This window comes from Cryptotermes secundus, unplaced genomic scaffold (assembly GCF_002891405.2).
Source record: "Cryptotermes secundus unplaced genomic scaffold, Csec_1.0 scaffold753, whole genome shotgun sequence".
In the NCBI taxonomy this organism is placed as follows: Eukaryota; Metazoa; Arthropoda; class Insecta; order Blattodea; family Kalotermitidae; genus Cryptotermes; species Cryptotermes secundus.
The window spans coordinates 330,787-355,671 of record NW_019734367.1 but is presented as its reverse complement, the minus strand read 5'-3'; the positions used below and the strand labels follow the sequence as shown (position 1 = coordinate 355,671).

At 41.8% G+C, this 24,885-nt stretch overlaps 1 protein-coding gene across 12 annotated transcripts in view; it reads right to left on the bottom strand.

Annotated features, from left to right (window-relative positions):
• Positions 1 to 24,885, bottom strand: part of LOC111868918 (calmodulin-binding transcription activator 2) — a 444,850-nt gene that overhangs the window by 197,428 nt on the left and 222,537 nt on the right. For all 12 annotated transcript variants that reach the window (XM_023860018.2, XM_023860017.2, XM_023860021.2 and 9 more), the window contains one exon: positions 9,255 to 9,346. In XM_023860018.2, the coding sequence (XP_023715786.1) occupies positions 9,255 to 9,346 (92 nt within the window). The remainder of the gene's footprint in view (positions 1 to 9,254; positions 9,347 to 24,885) is intronic.

The following is a 24,885-nucleotide window of genomic DNA, read 5'->3' as shown; positions in this document are numbered from 1 at the left end:
GATCGTGGGTTCGAATACCACTCAGGGCATGGATGTTTAGTGTTTGTGTATGCGTGTATGTTTTTTCTGGGTTTGTGTACAGGTAGAGACCTGATCACGCGCCCAAGGTGTCCTACAGAATGTCTAAGATCTAGTAAACCGAAGTGAAACGGAGAGTTTCATAGAGGTAGGCCAAGGCCCAAATTGGGGCTCTAGCGCAAAAAGAAAAAAGAATAAATCTGCGGCTAAGTCTTCACAGATATCGAGAAACTAAATATGAAGCCTTTAATCCCGTAAAGGTCACCTGCAAGACCTTATATAATGTGCCAATGCTGTTGGAAGCGTTATCAGGCAAAGAGTAAATGGTTTTAAAGGATACAATAAAAGCAAGATTCCTGAAATATTCAGTTGTGTAAATTAAATATAATACGCTGCCGATCAGGGTGGTAGTGCAGTATAATGCGTGCACTGTCCTCCACCGCCCAGACACTGGGGTCACAGGTTCGAATCCTACTCGGAGCACAGATGTTTACCCGAACTGTGTTGTCCTGTGCAGGTAGAGATGCCCTGTGACAGGACAATTCGCCCTCCAAGGATTCCCAGCATAAATGTCTACAGATAATACTCGTACTCCGTAGTGTGGAAAGCGGGAGGCCGTGGTGGCACTATCTGTTGCGTCACAAGACAAATGCATTTTAGATAACGAAAAGAATATAATAGTTCTTTCGGCAAAATAAATGACATCAATTATCCAATCGATAACTTGAACCTTTGGACTAGTATTGTAGCAAGCACACTAAAGTTGTAAGAATTTTATTACAACCTCCATTTTAACGTTCTGCTGAATTAATCACAGAGGCAATGCCCAAAGCCTGCAGCTATAAGCTCCCTCCCCCCTAATTCTCACTCACATGAAGCCGTTCCTCTTCAAATATGTACGAAACTACAGTGGGCATTCAATAGGCATGACTAATGAATTTATACTGTTCTACCAGCCACTCCGGATATCCTGTCTTGTGAATAAACATCTCCACGAAGTTGTGGCTGATTTTAGAGGATCCATCTTACTTCTAACCACCGTCGTCACTGCATTATTACGTTATAACACAATCTGTGATTTGTACTAATGTTCTCTTTGGTCATTTACAAATAATACAAGTAATCCTATGATAGCAGAACACCGCTAATAACAAAGGCCGCCACTGAACGCGATTCTAACTAGTTCCACCCACTTTAACCTTCACATCCTCGCCAATGGGCACGAACCCGAATTAGTTCCAACCGCTTTCGCTCCTTGTATCCTGCCTCCGTCAGTTCCACCATGATTATATGTACACTTCTAATGGAAGCGTTCCAAGGCACTTCCCCACCAAAATTTGGTATGCACTGTTTGTCTTCTGCATGTAAGCCAGATGTACAGACCGTCTTAGTCCGCGGCAGTTCATTGTTCTAATTCTGAGAAGTTTGTATAAATTACTACAGTTCTCACTTTGTAGTATCCCAAATTGATAATGTAGTGCTACTTCATCATTTAGTCTGAGCAATTTGCTTTTCGACAATTGTAATATATGCTCTTCTCTCGAAGCAAGATACCCCATTTCGTAGCATATAAAACAAACGGATAAATAATTGCTTTGTATATCCTGGTCATCGGGGTTTTGGAAGGAGGACAAAATGAGGGCAGTTACGGAATCAAATATTAAAAAAAAAGTACTTTCAGTTTTATTCTCCTAATTCAGAGTGTACCTCGTTTCTTTAGGCTGGTGTTGTTCCCACACACAAGACTCTGAAACACTGCCAATGATTTATTACGTCTTAAGGAAGAGAAGTATTTTAGAAACAGGATACCGGTTTTCGTAACCAAGTACCTATATGAACTGATATCATTTTACCATCTAAAACATCAAACATTAAAATAAATATATCTGAAAACAAATATTTCCACAATTTTATATGGGTGAGAAAACGTGGTTTCTTCCTTCCAGGGAAGAACATAAATTGAAAATAGTTTGATGTCAGAAGGACGAAATCAACGGGATCCAAAGGATATTACGTAACTAGGATCTTCGTGCTTCGTAGACGATAATTAGAAATCAACGTTGAAGAAATAAATGACGTTTCGCTGCATTAAAACCAGGTAATTAAAATGACATGGCACCAAGTGACTATGCGCTTCCACACATATGGCGATCCCCTAACAGACCTATATATCCTGTTACAGTGGTTTCCTTGTTTCACCATTGCAGACAATAGTTGGCAGGGTGGTGTTTCGAGTGGTGGTGCATCTGAGAGTCAAATACGAGCAACTAATATTTAAGAGCCTTAAAATGAATGGTAAAACATAAAATATATTTAAAATTTCACCACAACTTCAAGGAGAATGGACCATTGTATTTCACTTTAAAGTATACAACCGAGTTTCCAAATCCATTATTTACAACATGACAAGTTTATTACATTTGTGTACTGCACGTACAAATCTATTGCCGACAAAGGTAATCAAGAAATTAAGATAAAAGGCAAATTAAAGTTGTCCCTGTACTTAGTTAAGTAGTAATCATGTATGGGAGAAGTGAGGTACAGCTCCATTCAATCTTAACCTCAGCACTAGGTACAGGTGACAGGTCAGCCTCATGCCGCTGACCATTCTTCCTGAAAAGGAGCTCCGGTTACCGACTGTACGAGGGCAGATGCGTCCTGAACTCCATCTGGAAGTGGTGATGAAGTGAAACATTCCTGCCCCTATCGAGAATAGAAATCCAGTAGTCCATTCCGTACCTAGTTAGAGTGTAGATATTATTATGCACAAAGGCACAAATTACCTTCTATCATTTCTTTAAAATATACCGAGTCGGAAACAAGTTCCCAATAAATGTTCATACAAATTTCTAAGGTCACTAGCCGCGCCAATTCATCATGCTCTAATGATGGAGACAAATATCTAAGAAACGTTGCGCTTCAACTCCCGAGTTTTTGGGCCTGTTTTCCGACAAGATTTATCACGTTAATCGTCGTAAAATTTGCAAGTATTTCATAGCAATCTCTCGCTAACCGCTATTTGGCAAAAGAGCGCGGAATATGCCTTTAAGTGCTCGCGGTTCGTACATAGGGTATGCAAACGAAAAATGTGTAATGCAGGCACAGGGCGAACATGACCAACGTCATGATCCCAGATGTTAACTCTCAGTAACATGATCAGTACCCATCACGACAACGATCATAACAGATCCAGCAACATCAAAGAACGCGGAAGAACAGTGAGACCTCACAAACAAGTGAAAGTGTAACCAATAACAGAAGCTGAACTTTACTTCACGAACTTTTAACAGTAATAATAATTAACTAGTTTAAAAGAACTAGATACAGTAGTGAGCGTAAGTAAAAAATGAGACTGAAAAACAAGTGAAAGTGTAACCAGTGACATGAATCGAACTTCGATTCACGAATTTTTAACTTTTAACAATTAAATTAGAATAATAATAATTTTAACTTGTGTTTTATAAAAAGATCTCGATATATTAGTGAGCGTAAGTCTGGACAAGATACAAGGTCGAATGAGTGAAAAGTGAATGTAACCGCGTGTAATTATACAGCCGTGTTCATACACCTGAAGATGACCTATTAAGGTCGAAACATGTAGTGATACGTGATAATAAAAACGTGTTGTGTAGTCGGTAAATTCACTCTACTATTGATTAAACATACAACAGGATGAAGAAACGATTAAAAATATCTGATGTCTTTTGTGATGGCTCTGATGAACGCCGACAGCAGCCAAGGATCCCCTACACTTACCTTCATTTGAGGAGCTGTATCGTTTGGGATATTAAGCAGCATAGTCCGTTGAAAATTAACTAACGTTCAGGGGGAACATGTCACCTGCATCTTCAGTGCCAAACAATAAGCCAAGAAGCCAGCATGAAGCATGTAGCAAGAATAGCTTGCTACATGTTACCTGAAGTAGGAGGCGAAATGTTCCTCTGAAATGTCGGTTCATTTTCAACAGACTACACTGCGCTTTATCACATGACAGAATTCTTCATAACCACCGCTGTGAGAACCTCAAATGAAAGTTACCCATAATCACTTGCTACATGACGAAACGCATCTGAAAAATTCTGTCAAGAAGTCGTATTTCCACACGATCTTTGTGCCCACAGTAGCTAAACTAGATCGATACGAATCGATATTAAATTCGCCCGACAGATTCTAACGTATACCTTCCATATAACATCTCATACGAATCCACTAAGTTGTTTGGGAGATTAACCATGTCAGCGGATAGGCATGACCTCCATATTACACGTTCACATTATGTGATGAGTTTGGCAAAACGTAAAAGGTATGGAACATCGGTCTGAGAATCTAACTACATACGTCAAAGCAGTTTCTGAGCCTATGAATTGGCTTAAAAAGGGTGAAATCCTTGCGGTAGTAAAGAAAATGTGATTACTCAACAGAGCAATGTGCTTCTCTACTAACTTCGCCTACGAGAGAGTTATCCGCCACTGTAACGGTTCGGATGTAGCATATAAACCATTTCAATCCCAAAGCCTTCACGCTCATATCCTCCCTCCCTATCTGCGTTTCCTGTCATTTTCTCCATTCACCTTTCGTAAACAAGCATTATCATCAATACGGCAGTGAAGCTGACGCGCATGTGCGGCGCAATAGGCCATCAACACAGGGTCATTTCTATCCGTCCACTAGCGATGACGAATTGACTGGTAACCAATAAATCATTTTTGATAAAATGGTGGTGGATCGACCCACATGCAAGGAACGAAGTTGATGTAATTCATAACAGACAAATTGGAATCTGGTAGGGTCAAAGCCAATAGAAGAGTAGAGGGGAGATGTGAGAGAGACAGAGACAGTAACTTTACAGGTAGACTACATACACAGCAAACACCAACTCGTTTAGAATTTTAATCGCCATATTGTGCCTGTTTCGCACTGAAAAAAAAATCGTTTATGTGTTTCTGTTGGCAATGACATATCTATATTATGTTCAGTACTTCTGCATCCTACGGACGTCATATCTTGGTCAGAAACTTCTGTTGCTTCTGCTCCGAACACCTTCATGTTCTTACAAACCGAAAACAGATTATAGTGCCATTTCTTGACATCCGAAGCCGCCTGTGTTTTCCATCAGCAGCAATTATAAATCAGCGCCGAAACAAATTAGGAACTAGGAACTACATTATACGTAGGTACGTTAATAAATAAGTTACAATTAGATATAGAACTTAAACAAATAAGAGTACTGAAGAAAGCAGTCTTATGGGATTTGGCACCGTGTATATGTGGTGTTAACCGACGTTTCGGAGGAACGTATCGCCTCCATCTTCAGGGTAGAAGGAAAAATATAAGAAATCCGCAAGCGAAGAGACCGTGAGAACCGGCTTTTACAAATGGAAGTCGCTTGGAGCAAGATTCATCACCTGTGGCAATTCGGGCTAGCATATCGTGTCTTTCATCGTGGTAGCGATTGAGATGCTGTAATGCCAGACCCATTCTTTGCATTTTGTGCTGTGGGGTCAGCATGNAAATGTTCAGCCGAAAGGTGATGTTTAAGAGGGCCGAACAAATGGAAATCGCTTGGAGCAAGATTCATCACCTGTGACAATTCGGGCTAGCATATCGTGTCTTTCATCATGGTAGCGATTGAGATGCTGTAATGCCAGACCCATTCTTTGCATTTTGTGCTGTGGGGTCAGCATGCGCGGCACCCATCGTGCACAGACTTTGTGAAAACCTAACCTGTCATGCGACTTCCATTTGTTCGGCCCTTTTAAACATCATCTTTTGGCTGAACATTTTCCCGACGATGAAGCTGTAGAAAGGGAAGTCACCGCCTGGTTCCGACAGCAGCCCGAAGAATTTTATGCTGCTGGTTTTCAGGGGCTTGTGAAACGATAGGAGCGAAGGAAGTATTTGTTAGTATTTCATAATTCAGCGCAATGTTGCAATACACGAGCTGGGAGCTTCAGTGCTGATCATTTTCGTGATTCACTTCTGTATCACAAAAGACTTTGCAACGGTTCTGCCGTTCCAAATTCATGCAAATTTAAAAATTTAACAATCCCGCAATCATCACGATAGAAGGTAATAACTAACTTAGTTAACATATTAAAATGATACCGTTCTGATTTTAATAAAAACAGGAATATGAAACGTTAAGCATACCAAATAGTACAACGCGTTCTCCCAGGATTTTAGCAACTCTTCCATGTGTGTATGATTAGCTCTGGTTTTAATGAAGGCAGGAATATGAAAAGTTAAGCATACTAAATAGTGCAATGCATTCTGCCATGATTTTAGCAACTGTTCCATGTGTGTTCCATTCGCTAATTCGGCAGATGTCCCAAGGGCAGACCAGTTATATCTAAACCCTACTCAGCACGTCCTCGTTCACTTGCTGTACGGCTCATGAAACACGTATCTTCGGTGTTTAATGCTGTTTGGCATAAGGGCACACAAAACGCACCCCTTAAGAAGTCCCTTAAAGAGGGGCCGCAGGGGGCTGAGTCTGGTGATTTTGGGGGATCATATCGCGCCATCATGAGGTACGCTACATAACTAAGCTACAGCCAGAGTTATTTAAATTATAAATAGTCTACATTAACAAAAATAGCCTCTGTCAGAATCAGACAATAATGCATAAACTTAAAAAATTTGTATATCGGTCATCCGCGGTTTCATGGTTAATGCTACTACTTCGTAATGAAGGGATCTTGGATTCGACTCTGCCGGTGATCAGCTAAACTGATGCCTTTCGTTGTGTTCGTCAGTCCGTCCACACAGATGGTAGCATAGTGCCCCCACATACTTCCCGATTCAACCACAGCAGCCGTCCTCACATCCTCCTAATGACCTACACAGTCGAGAACGTGTCGTAAGCTAAACTACAGAACGTAGTTCCCTGTGACCAGAAGCAGTCTCTTAAGTCGCAAGAACACTGGCACCTCAGGTTTGAATCCTGCTAGGACATGTACGTTTGGCAGCGTTTCCGTATGTTGCCTTGTGATGCAGAAACATCCCTACGAGCTGAGCCTCATTCATGCAACCTTACCGCGCTTCTCAAATACTCTTACTCCAGGATTTCTCACGAATCAAAACTCGATCAAAGGACAGATCCCCATTTTGAGTTCCTATCCCTTTCAGAGAATAGTATCCAGGAAGAAGTCACAGTCCGTGGAGTAGTGGCTCTGTGAACAATACAAAGCGTAGAGCTGACTAAACAATAAAAGTTTAGCTCATTTTCGTTCCCACCCCTTGTCTTCGCCTTATTTTAAACCACTTCATCTGTTCTTTTCCATTGCATACTTCCTTCCTTTTCTGCTCTTTCTTTCTTCTACTTTTATTCCCCCATCTCTGTTGTCTCGTTTTGTCAGTTTCCTATTTCTTCCTCTTGCCTGTCTCACACTTCTTTTAACACTCCTTCTACACCTTCTCTCCTTTCTTCCCCAATTCTTCTCCTGCGCTCTCACCCACACACATTACAATTCTATTATTTTGTTTCTTCTTTAATTATGTTTTAAAGCTGAAGATTCAGAGCATAAAGTACGATTCTGTCATCGCCATAAAGGAAAGGCATTCTCTGCTTCTGACGCCATTTATTTCAGCGGCATCGTTTTCCTATAACCGGAATCTCTGGGGGAGTATGTAACTGCAGCACATTCGTCTTATCACGCGTCGTTTCTAATCCATCAACTTTCAGAGCGTTACACAAGAAACCTTTATCGCAGCACGCTTCCCTGCTCTCAAGCTGGAAGTTGTCGGCAGCCACGCTTACTTCAAACAGATCAGGTTCTACTCAAAAGAAACCGAGTACTGGTAAGACACGTCTATCGAACTGCAAGCTGGCAAGCGTTATTGCTTAACGCACATAATTATACGGGCCAAAATATTGCAGAAGACTAGGAGGAAAACGACGAAGGAGAAAAATAGAAAAATGAACTAAAAATGGAGGAAAATGAGAAGGGGAAAAGTTGGGGTGGGGACAAAAAACAAGAGAAACAGGAACATAAAGATGCTGAGGAATTGTTGTTTTTATATAATTTCTATTTAAGTTACCCATGATTGCACGGAAATTAGTTGTTAATTAATTGAATCAGGAAGGATTAACTACACAGAACTTTTAAAAATTATTTGAGCTATAAGAAATGAGTGTATTTTCGAAACGGTTACAGATACCAACACGAAACGGCACGCAAACAGCAGGGAATCACACAAGGGTTCTCTAGAGATATTCGATATGTGCTCCATTACTTACTCTTCAAACGTCTACGCGATATTCGAATCCTTTCCATGGAAGCCGCAAGGGGACGTTGGCTTTGGCCTGTGAATTTCGCTCACGACGCTAAGCGACTGCGGCGACGGAGGTTGGTATACGTGGGTCTTCACATATCTCCATAATTAGGAGTAGCATGTATGTAGTAACGTCCGGGGTTCCAGGGGGCCAATGAATTGGTCTTGCACATCCTATCAGAAGCAACATTGGTCCCTTTGCCCTTGAGACGCCACATTCCTTTGATAGTGATAGGAATGCCACTCGCGGCTGACATGCTAAAATCATTGTTGATAAGGAACACTTGAGTTTCTTGGTTTTTTCGAGTTGTTTCATGTTTGTTTATGTAACCGTGCCGAAAATATGCTATTTCTTATCACCCAAATCATTTATAATAGCCCTGCATTTCATACATTCTTGACTGTTGGGTGGGATGGCCTTTTGAATGTTTCGGTCAGGAATGGCGTTATAAAATACCATATGGAACACGCAGAATAATACCGTAGAAATCGAATGAGCGTCTTACGTTGAACTGATAATAATATTGGCGACATTAACAGCACATAAAAAAGCGTATCATTATGATCAGCACAAGGAACGAAACGTAAATATTTCGATGGACTGTAAATACATGTCTTCATGTATATAGATTATATGTTCGTCCAACGAGATCGAAGATATACGAAAATCCCGAGCTTCAAAAATTCACAAGAATGCGACAAGAAGCGGCAGACAGAACTCCCTGACACGGCATTCCAGCCCAAAACCGGACAAATTTTATTAACTACCAGCAGAGACAAATGTAAACCGGTGCTATTTTTTCTAGTAGATTTTTTAATTAAAATACAGTGAACCTCAAAATATTCATCTCACATACACTAATAATCCCCAACAGATAAACTCTGTCTGAAGAGCACCCAACATTTCATTTGCAAATCAAATTACATTTTCACTTAAGAAAATTTACAATTTGCATACTCACCTCATTGGTGTTCCAGCGATGTCGTTGTGTGGGGAAATGATCCGCCTTGGGAAGGCTCTCCAGGTTCTCAGGTAGTTTAATGGGCTCCCCATCTGCAAAACAAAACATTTGTAATATTTAAAACCTCCTTCCATAACCATACTGTACCCATACATTTCGTGTAATGAAACCTTGACGGTGGTATCGCTCGCATTTGTTTCACCAAATGCATCACGGGAGAACCGATCATATGTATTACGGGGTAGTTTAGTAGTGAATTCTTCTGGAACGGAGATTTCATACGTATCAACCGGGTCCCAAACCCAATCATTACTTCGAATTCCATCTGTTCTCTGTCAGCGTCACTTACTTACTCATGAAGCTGAGCCCTTCTGGAGGAGCCGCCAATTCTGCAGCTACTCAAGAATTTCCCAGCATTTTATGGAACCCGAAGGTTCATTACCGTGTTCACAAGAGCCCTCCACTGGTCCCTATCCTGAGCCAGATCATTTCAATTAATACCATCCCATCCTATATATCTAGGTTCCATTTTAATATTGTCCACCCACCTACGCCTTGGCTTTCCCACCAATATCCTATACGCAATCCTTCTCTCCCTCATTCGTGCTACATGCCCTTCCCACCTCATCGTCCTTGACTTGATCAATCTAATTACACTTGGAGAAGAGTACAAGTTATGAAGCTCAGCGACACTTACCGAATTAATTATGAGCGAGGCGTCAGTATGAACAGTGAAACTGAAAGCAACGGTATTTCAGAAACGTCGGCCTTTAGTTCTAGTAATCCTGCTGGGATTTTATTCACTTTGCAGCATGAATATAATAAAAATTACACGGTCAACTGACAAATCAATAATTCGTCTTCCAGCCAAACAGTCTGAATTTATGCAACAAGATACAAAGAATGAATTCAAATCAAACCGTAACAGTCATGGTGAATCCCCAGCCCAAAAGCGGCACGTGGCAGGCCGAAAGCAAATGGTATGTGAGACGCAAATAGATGAGGTTAACAGACACTTTCAGTATTTCTCAATCCAGATGTCAGCACTTCCCCATACAACCGATCTCTATGGATTTATGTGGGAATGCTTCCGCCTGGAGAACCCTGGGCTGATATAACAGCGCTATGGTGGTTCCTATGTGTTACCCACCCTCGGCACCCAATAACTGTTAATTCGACAAGAGAGAAAGCAAAAATTGATATGTTTTGTTGAAATTTTGACAGCACTTGAAAGGAACGTCATTGGGTGTTCACCGAGTTCCGTCTGGTAAGTGTCTTTCTGCTCGCGTCTTTGCACGCCTTACTCCCTTCACCGTCAGAAAGGGGACAGAACGTTATTTCGAACCGCTAGTAAATTCTACCGGAGGATTCTAGTTGCCCAGTGCGTTGTAACTGTGCATCGTTATCTTGTAAGCTAGTTACTGAATAACGCACAGCACATTAAAGCACAGATATGAAACACAGTAATTAATAGAGGCGCGCGTTTTACGTGAAATCGTACAATTTATAACTAGAATCCACGGCTGACAAAAGCAAACAAAGAAGGATTACTTCAAAATCAATGGACGGAGATGTGTTGTTTTGTTGAGGAAAAAAAAAAAATATCATTATAAGTAAACAAAGCGTAAGATTGTGGAAATGGGAAAACATTTTTATTGAAGATTCAGATTTATGTCGTAAGCATTTTGGGTAATTCAGAAAAGAGAAAAAAAAAAAGAGTATTCAAAGCTACTTAAAACATGTTAATTCTCACTCTTGCGCCAGAAAATCTAGAATGATTTGCTACACCAAATGGTAATAAGAACAAAAATTATATTTTTTTTTTTGCAGATAAGAAATTTCTTCAGTCACACTCAAATTCTGACTCTTTCTACTACTAATTTTGTTGACTAATCGAATTTCGCCCTGACCATGATGTTGAATGACTTTCACGCAGAAAAAAAAATGAAGCAAAGAAATTCTTCATTAACATGTTCCGGGACACATGAAAGTGGCTATACTTCTCTCGTGCCAGGCATTGGGCCAAATGTGATTGGGGAGGGGAGTGCACTTGAGTTATGCTTGCTGGAGGGTAGTCAAGTTTGGCTAGACTTCTCGCTGGGGAACTGAAGAGAGAGGGTTGCTTCGTACCAATGCCATCGATTTACCAATTCAGCAAAAGAAGCGGGAAGACTTGCCCACGGACAAGGAATTCTCAGCNTCGAATGGAGAAGGATGGAGAAGATCAGTTGGACCGATTATGTGAGAAATGAAGAAGTGTTATTTAGAGTCAGTGAGCAGAGGAATATCCTACACGAAATAAGAAAACGGAAGGCTAATTGGAGTGGTCATGGTTTACGCAGAAACTGCCTTCTGAAAGAAGTTACTGAAGGAAAGACAGAGGGGCGGATAGAAGTGACAAGAAGATGAGGAAGAAGACGTAAGAAGATGCTGGATGACCTTGGAGACAGAAGAGAATATTTTCATTTGAAGGAGAAAGCTCTATATCGCATTAGTGGAGGAATTATTTTGGAAGAGACTGTGGACCTGTCGTCTGACAGATTACTGATGATGATGATGATGATGATGATCCTGACTTCAATGGATTATAAAGTATCGTGTGTATTATATGAGGCTCTCAGGATGGTATCTCGGATGTGACACTATGTAAGCGTAGTTTAGTTCTCCAGGGAAGTGAAGATCCTTCAAAACGTCGCTACACATCCACCCAACTACACCGTCACATCACAGAATACTTTATAATGTTGATATAAGGGTTTCAATTGCGTTTTTTTATTGCTAGTGGGGTGGGACTAAGTCCCTTGTACTGCGGCCACTTCTCGCCTATTATACCAGCCCCAGATGATACGTGAGGGTGATTGTGGAGCAATTGGTGGAATGGAGATTGGCAAGGGAAACCGAAGTACTCGGAGAAAACCTGCCCCAGCGCCACTTTGTCCACCACAAATCCCACTTGACCAGACCCGGGATCGAACACGGGTCGCCGCGGTGGGAAGTCAGTGAATAACCGCTTGAGCTATGGTGCGGCCCCTCAGCTGACCAAGCGAATCATGTAGCTGCAGTGCAGGAACGTCCATCGGTTATAGCCTAACAGCACTTCGAAACTAAACATGATCCTCAGTTAGCTCAATTTAATTCATATTCAAACAGCATACCCAAAATTCTCCAGACAATAAACAACTTGATTTAGGCCAGATATTTGTAAAATTAGAGCGATTCCTGCAAACATAAGCCATTCTGATGAAAAACAAAGAAAACATAACGAAACACTATTTCAAACATTTGAAGTTTTCAGAGCGGTGGTTATGAAGAGTTCTATGTTCTGGAATATAACACCGTGCAGTCCCTTGCAAAACCAGCTGAAGTTTCGGAGGAACATATCTCCATCTTCAGGTTAGAGGAATAAGTCAAGCATGAAACCAGCATGATGCAAGTAGCTGATTTCTTGATTGGCTTTTCCTTCGACCATGAAGATGGAGACGTCTTGTCCCTCCAAAACGTTAGTTGATTCTCAATGGACTATACGGCGTTATATCCAGAAAACAAAACACTTCTTTACTATTTCAAACGCGCCTTCAAACACACTCATTACAATTTAAAAGCTAACACGGAACCTTAAAGTTTAATTGTTCTCGACTACAACACAGGCCAAACTTGTTAATCACAGACTATATAAAAACGATTAAACCACATGCAACTAAAAGTTGTGATGGACCAGGGATTATTCAAGGACAGTGCATCAAAAGAAGAGCATCTCCAGTATCCAATAAAGTGAGATATTGCGTCCACTGGAGGTGCAGCAGTACACTTCAAGGAAACGTACCAGAATTTATCTAACGAACTGAGAGAAACCACAGGAAGAACCAGCATAGCCAACGGTCCAGCAGAGATTCGAACTGAAGGTCTGTTGAATAAACGTCACCAGTGTACCCACTCAAGCAAAACTCAAGAGATATTTGGGAAAAGTCCACAACAAAAGAGGAAAAACTGGATTCGCTCTTATTTATATTTCACACCATCATAAATCACTCCGTCCTGCATTTAAATCGTGAGTCATTCTCTCTAATTAGTTTCGAAAACAGTGGCTTTCGATAAGTGGTAAAGCGGAAAACGTTAAAAACAGTTCCGTAAGTTAAACTGCTGAAGAAGTTTTCTTATTCTCTTATAGTTCTAACGAATCAGTCACAATGATGATGACAAATTACCAGCGGGTTTTATGCAATTTTCCAGTCTATACCCACAATAGCTATAGTTTGAATCAGACCATTCTATACAAGTTTGTATGTTATTTAAATACAACACAGTTTGGTTCTTCCACTACAACCTTCAACTCCTCGAATCTCTGACACAGTACTAAATTAACGCAAAACAAGTCAACGTATTCTTTCTGGATATTCGTCTTCATTTATTTAACGACGCTTTCAATAGGGCGATTAGTGAATAATGAATTGGAAAGGATGTGGAAGGAAAAGACTGTGGCCTAATCTGGCATATAAACTCGGAATTTACGTGTATCTGAAGATATTAATAAAAATCATGGAACATTAATTAGAATAGGCGATTTTCAGGCAGAGACACGACTCCGAAACCTCCAGAATGCGACACAGAATGGGTAGCCACTCGACCACAACGTTGCGTTAGCCCCACTGTACCCTTAACTATGCCTAATGCGATTTAGAAGGTGTAGGCACTTGACCACAACGTTGCGTTAGCCCCACTGTACCCTTAACTATGCCTAATGCGATTTAGAAGGTGTAGGCACTTGACCACAACGTTGCGATAGCCCCACTGTACCCTTAACTATGCCTAATGCGATACAGGTGTAGCAACTTGACCACAACGTTGCGTTAGCCCCATTGTACCCTTAACTATGCCTAATGCGATATAGGTGTAGCCACTTGACCACAACGTTGCGTTAGCCCCACTGTACCCTTGACTACGTCTATCTCACATATGGCGAGACGTCTTAGGAACTGGACAATGCAACTGAAACTGCAAAGTTTATAGAGAAATTCGAGGTTAACAGTGGCTGGTAAACAATTTTCTCCTCTATGGCGTCCATACTGACTCTGGGGCCCACCCAGCTTCCTATCCGATGGGTACCGGGGTAATCTTTCCGCGGGGGTAACACGGCAGGGGTGTTAAGATGACAACTCACCTCCATTCTCCCATATGTCTTCATGGTGTAGTGCTTAACTAATTAGCAAAGGGACAACTTTACCTTTTTATACACGAATTATACGTGAAATTATAAATGTTGTATCTTGCAAATATAACAATGTTTTGACGAACTGAGTTACAGTATTAATTCTAGGAGGACAAAGGGGCAAAAAGCGGGGCCAGATGCGGGCCCGGGCGCCGCACAATATCACTAGCATGAAGGGGCCACCATGAGGCATCACGGTGGTAAATAATAAAGAAGAGACTCTGACGTCACATGTCACCACTTTGTTCGCTGGAGCTGAGTGCTTCTTGGGAAACACATGCCGCTCGGCTACTCAAGAATTTCCCAACATTTCATGGAACCCGAAAGTCCATTACTGTGTTCATAAAAGTCCTCCACTGGTTCTTATCCTGGTAGAGCTCAATCCAGACCATACCACATCAGTCTGTTTTTCTAAGACCCATTAAAATGTTAACCTCCCACCTATGTCAAAGTCTTCCCAGTGGTCTCCTTCCTTCTGGCTTCCTCATTAGAATTCTATACATAAGACTTTCTCTCCGATGCGTGCCACATGACCTGCTCATCTCATCTTCCTTAATTTGTTCATTCCAATTCTATTCGTAACAACATAATTAGTAATTTCAATATCTATGTACTTCGACATTTCTTTAAAAAATCGGAAAAAAGACGCGCCTTCGCTAGAGTCACGTAGAGCAAGTATGTAGAAACCGAGAAGAAGATCAAAAGGAACGAAATTCATTACTTTCAAAGGCTGAAACAATATGTTTCTATGAGCTGAATGGCCGGTCACGGTAGCCGAGCGGTCGAGGTTCCCACATTTTCTCTAGACAATCGGTTCACAGATGGCGGTGAGGTTGCCAGCCTTATGCGCCGGTCGCCCTTTACCAGTGAGGAAGATTCCTGGTACTCTGGGTCGACTCCAGGGCCATAGTGCGACTGGAAGGATTTGGTCAACTGAAATAATCCACCTCATCGGAACTCGATACCTCAACCAACTCTGCTACCGAGTTCCCCCATTTCAGAAAAATAATTTAATTATTTTTTAGTTCTCAATAAAAATAAATAAAAACGAAATGAAACAGCATTAACGCGAAGGATATTCTTACACAAGACTTCATATCGTAAGGATGTTTAATATACGTGTACATGACGTCGTGGAAAGAAAGAAGAAGGGGGTCTGAATGAATCGAAGACAGTCTAGAAGAGAAGATAACACTGTAAGAAAGACGTTCAATTTTAAGAAATTATAAGAATCTTTGGGGCAGAATATGAAGAATATAGAGAATCCGGTAGCGACGCTGCGAAGAGGAGAAGGAACCTCAACAGAAAGGGACGACAAAGAAAAGCGTCTATAGGTCTCCGCACGCTCTCTCTGGACAAGGGAATAAAAGCTTCGGAACTGAAAGAAATAGGAAAAGCAGTATAGAACGGTCTGGATTAAGCTAAGGCATTACACAGACTCGTATTAAAATGTATTCCGAGCTTGCTGAAGGATAACGCAGGACCAGTCAATGTTGAGATTCGTGTATTTAATTAGACATCGTTTTCAGTGAGACTGTAGACCTGACAGCCGTGTTTCGCAGAAAGAATCCCATGCTCGTGAGGAAAGTGAGCGATGATCCGTAATTCTGGAGATACCTTCCTTTGGATACACTCAATAATTAACGCCATGATAAACTCCATCCTTGTAATACGTGTAATACACATTACATTCACACTCGGCTTTCATTCAAGGTTGATACTAATCGAAACAGGCGAGAAAGTAGATATTAAATAAACAACCAAAACTAAGATTTCACTATTTATTTTTACTCCCTCGAAGTATGAAATCCATCCTAATGGCGTTAAAAATATAGTTCCTGCGTCACAGAAAACAGACTGCATCTCCATTTCAATGAGCAACTGGTTAATCGTTTATAGGGAATTAATCACTGTTTATTTTGAAAAAAAGATATGAAATCCATACATGCACTCTGTGGTACAAATGAAAAGTTTATTAATATTAAAGAAAGTGGCACATACGAGCTCCAAATGGTGAAATCATTACACACACTAAAATAAAATTAAAAATATATAACATGTATAACGAAGGGTCTATGCTTCACGGTTGTATTGTAATACAGCAATATATTAAGCGAACAAAATAAGCCTGATTTCAATGCAATCGAAACGCAATCTAGAATTTAATTCCTTGCTGCAAACTGAAGCATCTGCGTTCCAGTAGAATGATTAGAAATAAAAGAATTCTGCAGTACGATCAATTATATTTTAATTAAATAACATTTCACATTAACAGTGTCACAATGAACCAAATAATTCTGCAGGGTTTAAGCATTTACTAACCAAATGTCTGTAGATGGGCGCCTTATGTCTGCCCAGAAAGCTGTCAAGAACCAATATGAATGCTTCTCACGCCGTCTTCTCAGTTACTGAGGTCCCCGTCATTCATAGCTCCCTTTATCTGAGGGCCGACGAACATCCCTTTCTCTATCTTTGCGTCGCTGTTCCATGGAAACTCCTGTATCGGATGCCGAAATCTTTCCCCGTTCCAATTCATGGCCTTCAAAATATTTTGAGGACCGATGAACATCCCTTTTTCTATCTTTGCGTCGCTGTTCCACGGAAACTCCTGTATCGGATGCCGAAATCTTCTCCCGTTCCAATTCAAGGCCTTCAAAATATTTTTTTTTCACCAGTCAATTTATGTGAAGTGAGGGCAGAAATATTTTCTATGGATCTATAAGTGGGTCATTTGCAATATTATTTTTCCACGGAAGAAACTGCTTACGATGAGCCTATTCTCTCAGAGCACCATGATTACTGCTTGAGCTACTGTGCCATTCATGTAAGAAGCAACAACAAAGCTTCATGCCACAAATATTCCAACAGAATTCATTACACTGTATGCATATGTGCAGAAATGTAATATTTTCATGTGCACAACATGACCAACAAGGAATGAAGGCAAATCGTTTCCACTGTGAAGAACTACCTTCGAACTTAACTTTGAAAAATCAATGAGCAATCGCCAATCCTGGGGCCTATGCTCATGCCCAAGTACCCTCATAAATTCAACTTCGCTGCAGTGGGATATATCAGTATTCATGGAAAATAAGCTTGCAGGATCTTCTTCACGGTTACGAAAATCGGATCACTTTGCCTTCTTCTAGAGCGTTGCAGCGTTCCAATCTCGAACCAGAAGCTGTGCTTCTTTCTCAGTCTCGCTCAAGATTACCTACTTCAATTTGATTTATTAAAAGGCATTTCCCTGAATTTAGTGGTACATTTTCTGTATCACGGACCATATCATCTAGGTCCACTCCTCTGACTGCTTGTACCGGTTCTCACGGTCTCTTCGCTCGCGGACTTCTTATTTTTCCTTCTACCCTGAAGATGGAAGCGACATGTTCCTCCGAAACGTCGGTTAACGCCACATCTACACGGTGCCACATCCCAGAAGACTGATTTCTTTGTATAAAATGTTTTTAATTCCGGTATACTATGTTCATGCGTACAGTTACACTCGAAATGTATGCAGAAACGCATGTGGGTCTACATACGAGTATTTACATAAAGTATCCCTTATTTTTACCGGACTTTAACCCCAACTGGAAAGTGTCAATTAATTCATTAAATTACCTAAAAGGCTGCGCCATAGCTCAAGTGGTTAGTCGCTGGGGGTCGCTGGCTTCCCATCACGGCGGCCCGGGTTCGATCCCGGGTCTGGTCAAGTGAAACTTATGGTGGACAAAGTGGCGCTGGGGCAGGTTTTCTCCGAGTACTTCGGTTTCCCTTGCCAATCTTCATTCCACCAATTGCTTCACAATCACCCTCACCTATCATCTGGGGCTGGTACAATAGGCCAGAAGTGGCCGCAGTACAAGGGACTTAGTCCCACCCCACTAGCAATAAAGAAAAATTACCTAAAATCAAACTTCATGGAAATTGCCCAGTTGCTGAGTTTTCTTCTGGCCGGAGCGAACCTCAGGCGCCCCGCAGATTTGTGAAGGCGCGTTAAAACAAATGCGGTATGTTTACTAGTGTCAGAGACGAGCATCTTTTGAGGAATGACGGTTCTCTGAACACTGAACAGCGCAAATTAGGAGAAAATAAGTTTCCTGAATAGAGGGCTTACATTTATTCCTCATAGAGGATATATGAAAAACTTAAAATCGTAATGAAATATTAGTAATTGTTCTTAATCTTATAATTCCTCACCATACAACAATACCATGGACTAAGTTGTTTACCGTCGGAGACACCGTACCATCGTGATATTCTTACATGTGTATCACTGAGAAGGAATTTCTCCATTTTCTTTTCCAGAAGGTTGCTTCAAATACTTTCGTATTAACAGCATTAAGCGAGTACGTTCCTTCCTGTCCTGGAAATTGGTCTCGTACGTCTTTCAAACCCCTCCGATTTTCAGGTTTTCGAACGACCTCACCCTTGAAACGGCAAAATAAAGCCGGTCATGTGAGAACACAGCTTATGGAAGAGAGATACAGATTCTACCGAGGGTTTCATCTCTACTCTTGTTTACAGTCTTGGCCAATTCGACCGTATCAGGAAACAAATGGCGAATTGCTCCACTGGGCAAAGAGGTCCAATACATATAGTTGGACATCAACCTCTGAAAGTCTATACAATTTTCAGTAGTTGGTCATGTGGTTTACTTCTAACTCGTGGGAATTCTCGTATGTTCTTCTGATGCGAAATTGTCATTTAATAAACCAATTCTATGGTTGAAATTTCAAAGAAGAAAACAACATATGTTTTCAACTTCAATACGTAAAGTTGAAGACTATATCCTTCAAAGTAATCACGATATTATTGTACATAATGAAGTTGTTCATCATCAGCAGTTACGACCCGGTTAATACCTCTTCACCTTCCATTTTGGAGACGATCTGGTTATTTACTACGTTGCAATGTTCAATTCTGCGTGGTAAAATGCTTGAAGCTGTCTGTCCTGCAACAGCATCGACGGATAATCCATTAGAACATAGTGCATTAAGAATGGTAGGCAAATTTTTTCGCCTCTATTTTATATTTCTTGCAACATTTTCCATGTCCTTTCACTAAATATATGTTCGCTCATTAATATTTGGTGAATGTATTTCCTGTTCGTCCTCTACACTCTGTGCACAGACGCAAAACGACCGTCGTAATGCCCATTCTCAATTGCACTGCTGTACAAGAAAATCTATGGCTCCCTCAGCCACAATTCAAATATACCTCCGTGTGGTGCAGAACCTCAGAAGCTCCGAACACTGACGGTGTTTTGAGTACACGTTCATGTGGCGAATACTTGGACCTCAGAGTGAGGAAGCAGCAGCATGGCGAAGAGACTGCATATTGATGAGCTTCATAATTTGTATGCCACGCCAGATTTTGTTAACATGAACATAACAAGAAGGATGAGATGGACTGGAAATGTAGTAAGAATAGGGCGCAGAGAAATTCATATACTCGTATATGGCTTTGGCATAAAATCTTGAATCAAAGAAGATGCGTAGCTGGGAGGACAATATTAAAATAAACTGGAAGGAAGGAGATGGGCTGGATTCATGTCACTCGGGATAGGGACATGTGGCAGGCCCTCGTGATAATGTTTATCAATGATGTCACAAATATCTGCTAGCTCGATACATTCCATCTCTCAGCTACTTTTGTGTGTCTGATTGACTCCATCACGGCGTTGCGAGAGGCCTGCTCGTTAGAGTTTGCGACTTACCACGTATTCTAAAGTCACTTCTCAGGGCTCTCTGAAAAGATCTTGTTAAAAACATCCGAACATGCACTACAAACTGTTTGCCGTTATAGGCTGTAAATATACTAGTCGGTTAGCTTCCCACCGCGGGGGTCCGAGTTCGAGCCCGAGTCAGATCATGTGTGATTTCTGGTGGACAAAGTGGCACTGAGACAGGTTTTCTCCGAATACTTCGCTTTTCCCTGCCAATTCGAATTCCAACAATTGCTCCACAATTACCATCATCTATCGTTTGGGGATGGTACAGTAAGCCAGTAGTGGCCGCAGTACCAAGTGGACTGAGAAAAATAATAGAAAAATACTAGTTATATTAATTAAGAGAATCTAGCAGTTGCGTACCAATAAGGCGAAATCAAACACCCCACTCTCCCCCCATCGGTACCGCACACAGAAGGATTATAGCATTGAGCACGGCCTCCCTCAAGCTGTATCGATACGTGACGCAATGGGCGACGGAGCTGCAGTGTGGTCTAGAGGTAATATTTTCCAGGGGAAAATCGAGGATATTGTACTATTCACTTAAGCATAAGAGGATATTATTTTCTTATAAATCATTCATCCCCTCTCTGCTCTTTCACTTCATCTTCTTTTTATCCATCTCCCATTCTTCTCCTTCCCTCATTCTTTCACGCTCTCTCTCTCATAATCCCTCTTCTTCTTCGTCGTCTTCTTTTTGAACGTTCGGATTCTCACAATTGTGCTTTCAGGGTCAAAAAGGGTTGTCACTGAATACGAGTTGCATAGTCCGTTAATGCACCAAACTCTCCAAAATGTAATAACTAGCCCGTGGGTCGAATTCAAGTTGAGGTCTTTCTTTGCCTGGAATTCAACGCCAAGTTCCAGGTGGTACACCTAGAAGCTTCTACACAACATAGCGTATTTCAGACGGATTGGGTACTGGGCACATAGAGAGGAGAGCGCCGGATGTTTACAGAATGGAGAATCGTGCATTTTGATGGAACTGTCTTCAAAACATTTCTCGCCTGATATAATCATCGGGCCTGCTAGCTGAAGAGAGTCAGCCTGAACACCAGCCAGGACTGCGGCTTTTCCGCTGTGCCTCGTTTCCTCCAGACAAAGAAACGAGGGCTTCCTTCCCCCAATGTCTCCTCCCATCCTGCACTACAATAACTTTTGCAATAACCAACTACCCAAAATATAACCATGGGTTAGCACTCCTGTTTCGTATTCGTGAGGTCCCCAGCTTTGAATCCCATTCCTGAGACCGGCTAACTTTCCTATGGAATTTTCGTTGTATTCCTCAGCCCCTCCAGACAAATGTTAATACCATTTAACAACAGGCCACGAGTAAACTCTTTCAAGTCCGTTCCAATAACTTGTGCAGTTGGAAACGCGTCATTAAATGACCTATCAACCGCCTCCCCCCACATATATACATAACCTCTGAATCAATGCTTTCAGAATGAGCGGGTATCACATGACTGTCAAGGCCTACTCTAACATTTTCATAGAACTACCTTAAGGCACTATGCTACAAGCCGCAAGGTCGTGGGTTCAAGTCCCAATAAGGTCATTGGATTTTTTTCAATTGACCTAATCCTTCCAGCCGCACTATGGCCCTAGGGTCGACTCAGCCTCTAACAGAAATCAGTACCAGGAATATACTTTGAATGTTCTTGGGGGTAAAGGGCAGCCGGTGCGTAGGGCTGACAACCTTGCCGCCATCTATGAGCCGACTGTCTAGAAAATGTGGGAACCTCAACATCTCACAACCCCATGGGCCTCCAAGGCCTGTTACAGGGATACCGTTACATTTTTTTACCTTCAAAACATTGTTCGCGTCAAATGATCACTGGATCTGTAAGCTTCTATTTGGAAAACAATAAATCAGATGGAAATATAATTCGTACTGGAGACGACAGCCAAGCCTATAGCAAAGTGGACCTTTTTTTTTTTAATTGCTAGTGGAGTGGGACTAAGTCCCTTGTACTGTGGCCATTTCTGGTCTGTTGTACCAGCCCCAGATGATAGGTGAGGGTGATTGTGGAGCAATTGGTGGAATGACGATTGGCAGGGGAAACCGAAGTAATCGGAGAAAACCTGCCCGAGCGCCACTCTGTCCACCACAAATCCCACTTGACCAGACCCGGGATCGAACCCGGGCCGCCACGGTGGGAAGCCTGTGACTAACCGCTTGAGCTATGGCGCGGCCTGAGTGGCGAGGTAAGTGCACAGTTATATACAAAATGGGGTGATGGGAGGGCGAGATTAAATTACTACAATGGCGTCACAACAATTACAGCGAAGGGCCACGCTGGCTCACGGAGATTACAGAATCGATGATCACTTTACTGTGAGTAAAGCTTCACTTATTTTTAACGATGACACTACACGGAGATGTCTGGTCAGCTTCTTTATTCACGCTGAAAGTGTCCACTGAATTCGAAGCTAGGTGGTGGTGCTTAAAGCTGTCGCGGACGCTGTAGGGAAGAGAAAATGTTATGCCCCTGACAGAAACCGAACTCCAATCATCCAGTTTGTATTGAATAGGGCATGGTATACATTGTGTTAACATGGATAAATTTAATGTCAGAAAATTGTTGCTGCGATGAAAGATTTTAGATCACAACAGTGTGTGACGAAATTTGTTCCTAAATTAGAAACGTTTGACGTTTCGCTTCCTGGATAAGATAGCACTTCATCATGAACATACTAACAATGGGGTCATCAGCAAACGACCTTCCTCTGGAAGCAAGACTGTGGCAATCTGTATTCCCTTGTCCCTGTGGTGTAATTTGGCTTACATCCTCCGCTACTAACGTTTATCGTCACTTCGGATGTCACAACAATTTCCTTTTTAACAAGAAATACCACACAGGCTTACTTATACGGAAAACAGCGTGCAGTTTACTAAGACAAAGAAAATTAAACATAACAAGTCATTACTGAAATTCCATAGAAAAACTATATTATGAACAATATAGATATTTAGGAACTAATTAATAACTGTGAAGCAAAACTATGTGACAAGGATAGTCTCGTAAGTGCCCTTTGTCTAGAAACATTAGTACAGTGCGAGGAGGGATAGCGGATAGCTCAGTGTGTGTAGTGAGTGACATAAGTGCTGGAAGACCGGGCCACAAATCCCTGCAGAAGAAAATACTTCTTTTTCCTCGTCACCACGCAGAGACCGACTCTGAGATCCACCCACTTCCATAGACAATGGATACCAGGAACTTTTCCCCTGGGGTAAATCGGCCGTGTCGTGAAGCTGCTCATTGAATTTCATCTACTGCTGAGGTTAAAAATACGCACAGCCATAACTCCACTCACCGTTCGTCTTCAAGGTGCAATAAATGAACACATGAATAATTTCACTGTTACCTATGTTACGTGCACTATGTGGATACGGGGAAGAACGCCTACCGACGCATTTCTCGTACTGGCGAACCAAGTCCGACATCAAGAACTGGTTCCTTCTAGAGTTCTGAACTTCTAACGAGTGAGCTTGCGCACCCAGATCCAGGTGTCAAACTACGACGGTTAATTTACACTTATGCGGGCTTCCTACGCACTTTCACGAGAAGCGGTGGGATAGAGGACAGTACCAGAGCACCGACTACTACAATACCAGCACGATTCTAACCAGATGTTTGAGTGTTACAAATGTAGATAATGTGGCACCGAGTGCGAGGTGCGGCAGAATAGTAAGGCTAACAATTCTTTCCTCCAAAATCTGTGCTCTCTCTTCTTTCATTAGGGATATTCTACGGGATTTCTAAGGAAGCCCATGAACACATTCACCAACTTTCTTTGCTCTATAAGGTTATAGTGTAAAACAATGGTCTGTCTCCTCTAAAAACAATCAAACTAAGTGACGAATTTTCATGAAATTTCCTACCAACATTATGCCAAAACAGGACTCTCACATTTCGAACATTTTAATTTCCTGAAAACAATAATATTACCGTGGTGACTTCTGTGGTGGGAGATCCTCATAACACCAATGCCAATAAGCAATAACATGGACTTCTGTGTTGGGAGACCTTGGTAACAGCACCAATGCTAATAAGCACTAACACGTGGACTTCTGTGGTGGGAGACCTTGGTAACAGCACCAATGCTAATAAGCACTAACACGTGGACTTCTGTGGTGGGAGACCTTGGTAACAGCACCAATGCTAATAAGCACTAACACGTGGACTTCTGTGGTGGGAGACCTTGGTAACAGCACCAATGCTAATAAGCACTAACACGTGGACTTCTGTGGTGGGAGACCTTGGTAACAGCACCAATGCTAATAAGCACTAACACGTGGACTTCTGTGGTGGGAGACCTTGGTAACAGCACCAATGCTAATAAGCACTAACACGTGGACTTCTGTGGTGGGAGACCTTGGTAACAGCACCAATGCTAATAAGCACTAACACGTGGACTTCTGTGGTGGGAGACCTTGGTAACAGCACCAATGCTAATAAGCACTAACACGTGGACTTCTGTGGTGGGAGACCTTGGTAACAGCACCAATGCTAATAAGCACTAACACGTGGACTTCTGTGGTGGGAGACCTTGGTAACAGCACCAATGCTAATAAGCACTAACACGTGGACTTCTGTGGTGGGAGACCTTGGTAACAGCACCAATGCTAATAAGCACTAACACGTGGACTTCTGTGGTGGGAGACCTTGGTAACAGCACCAATGCTAATAAGC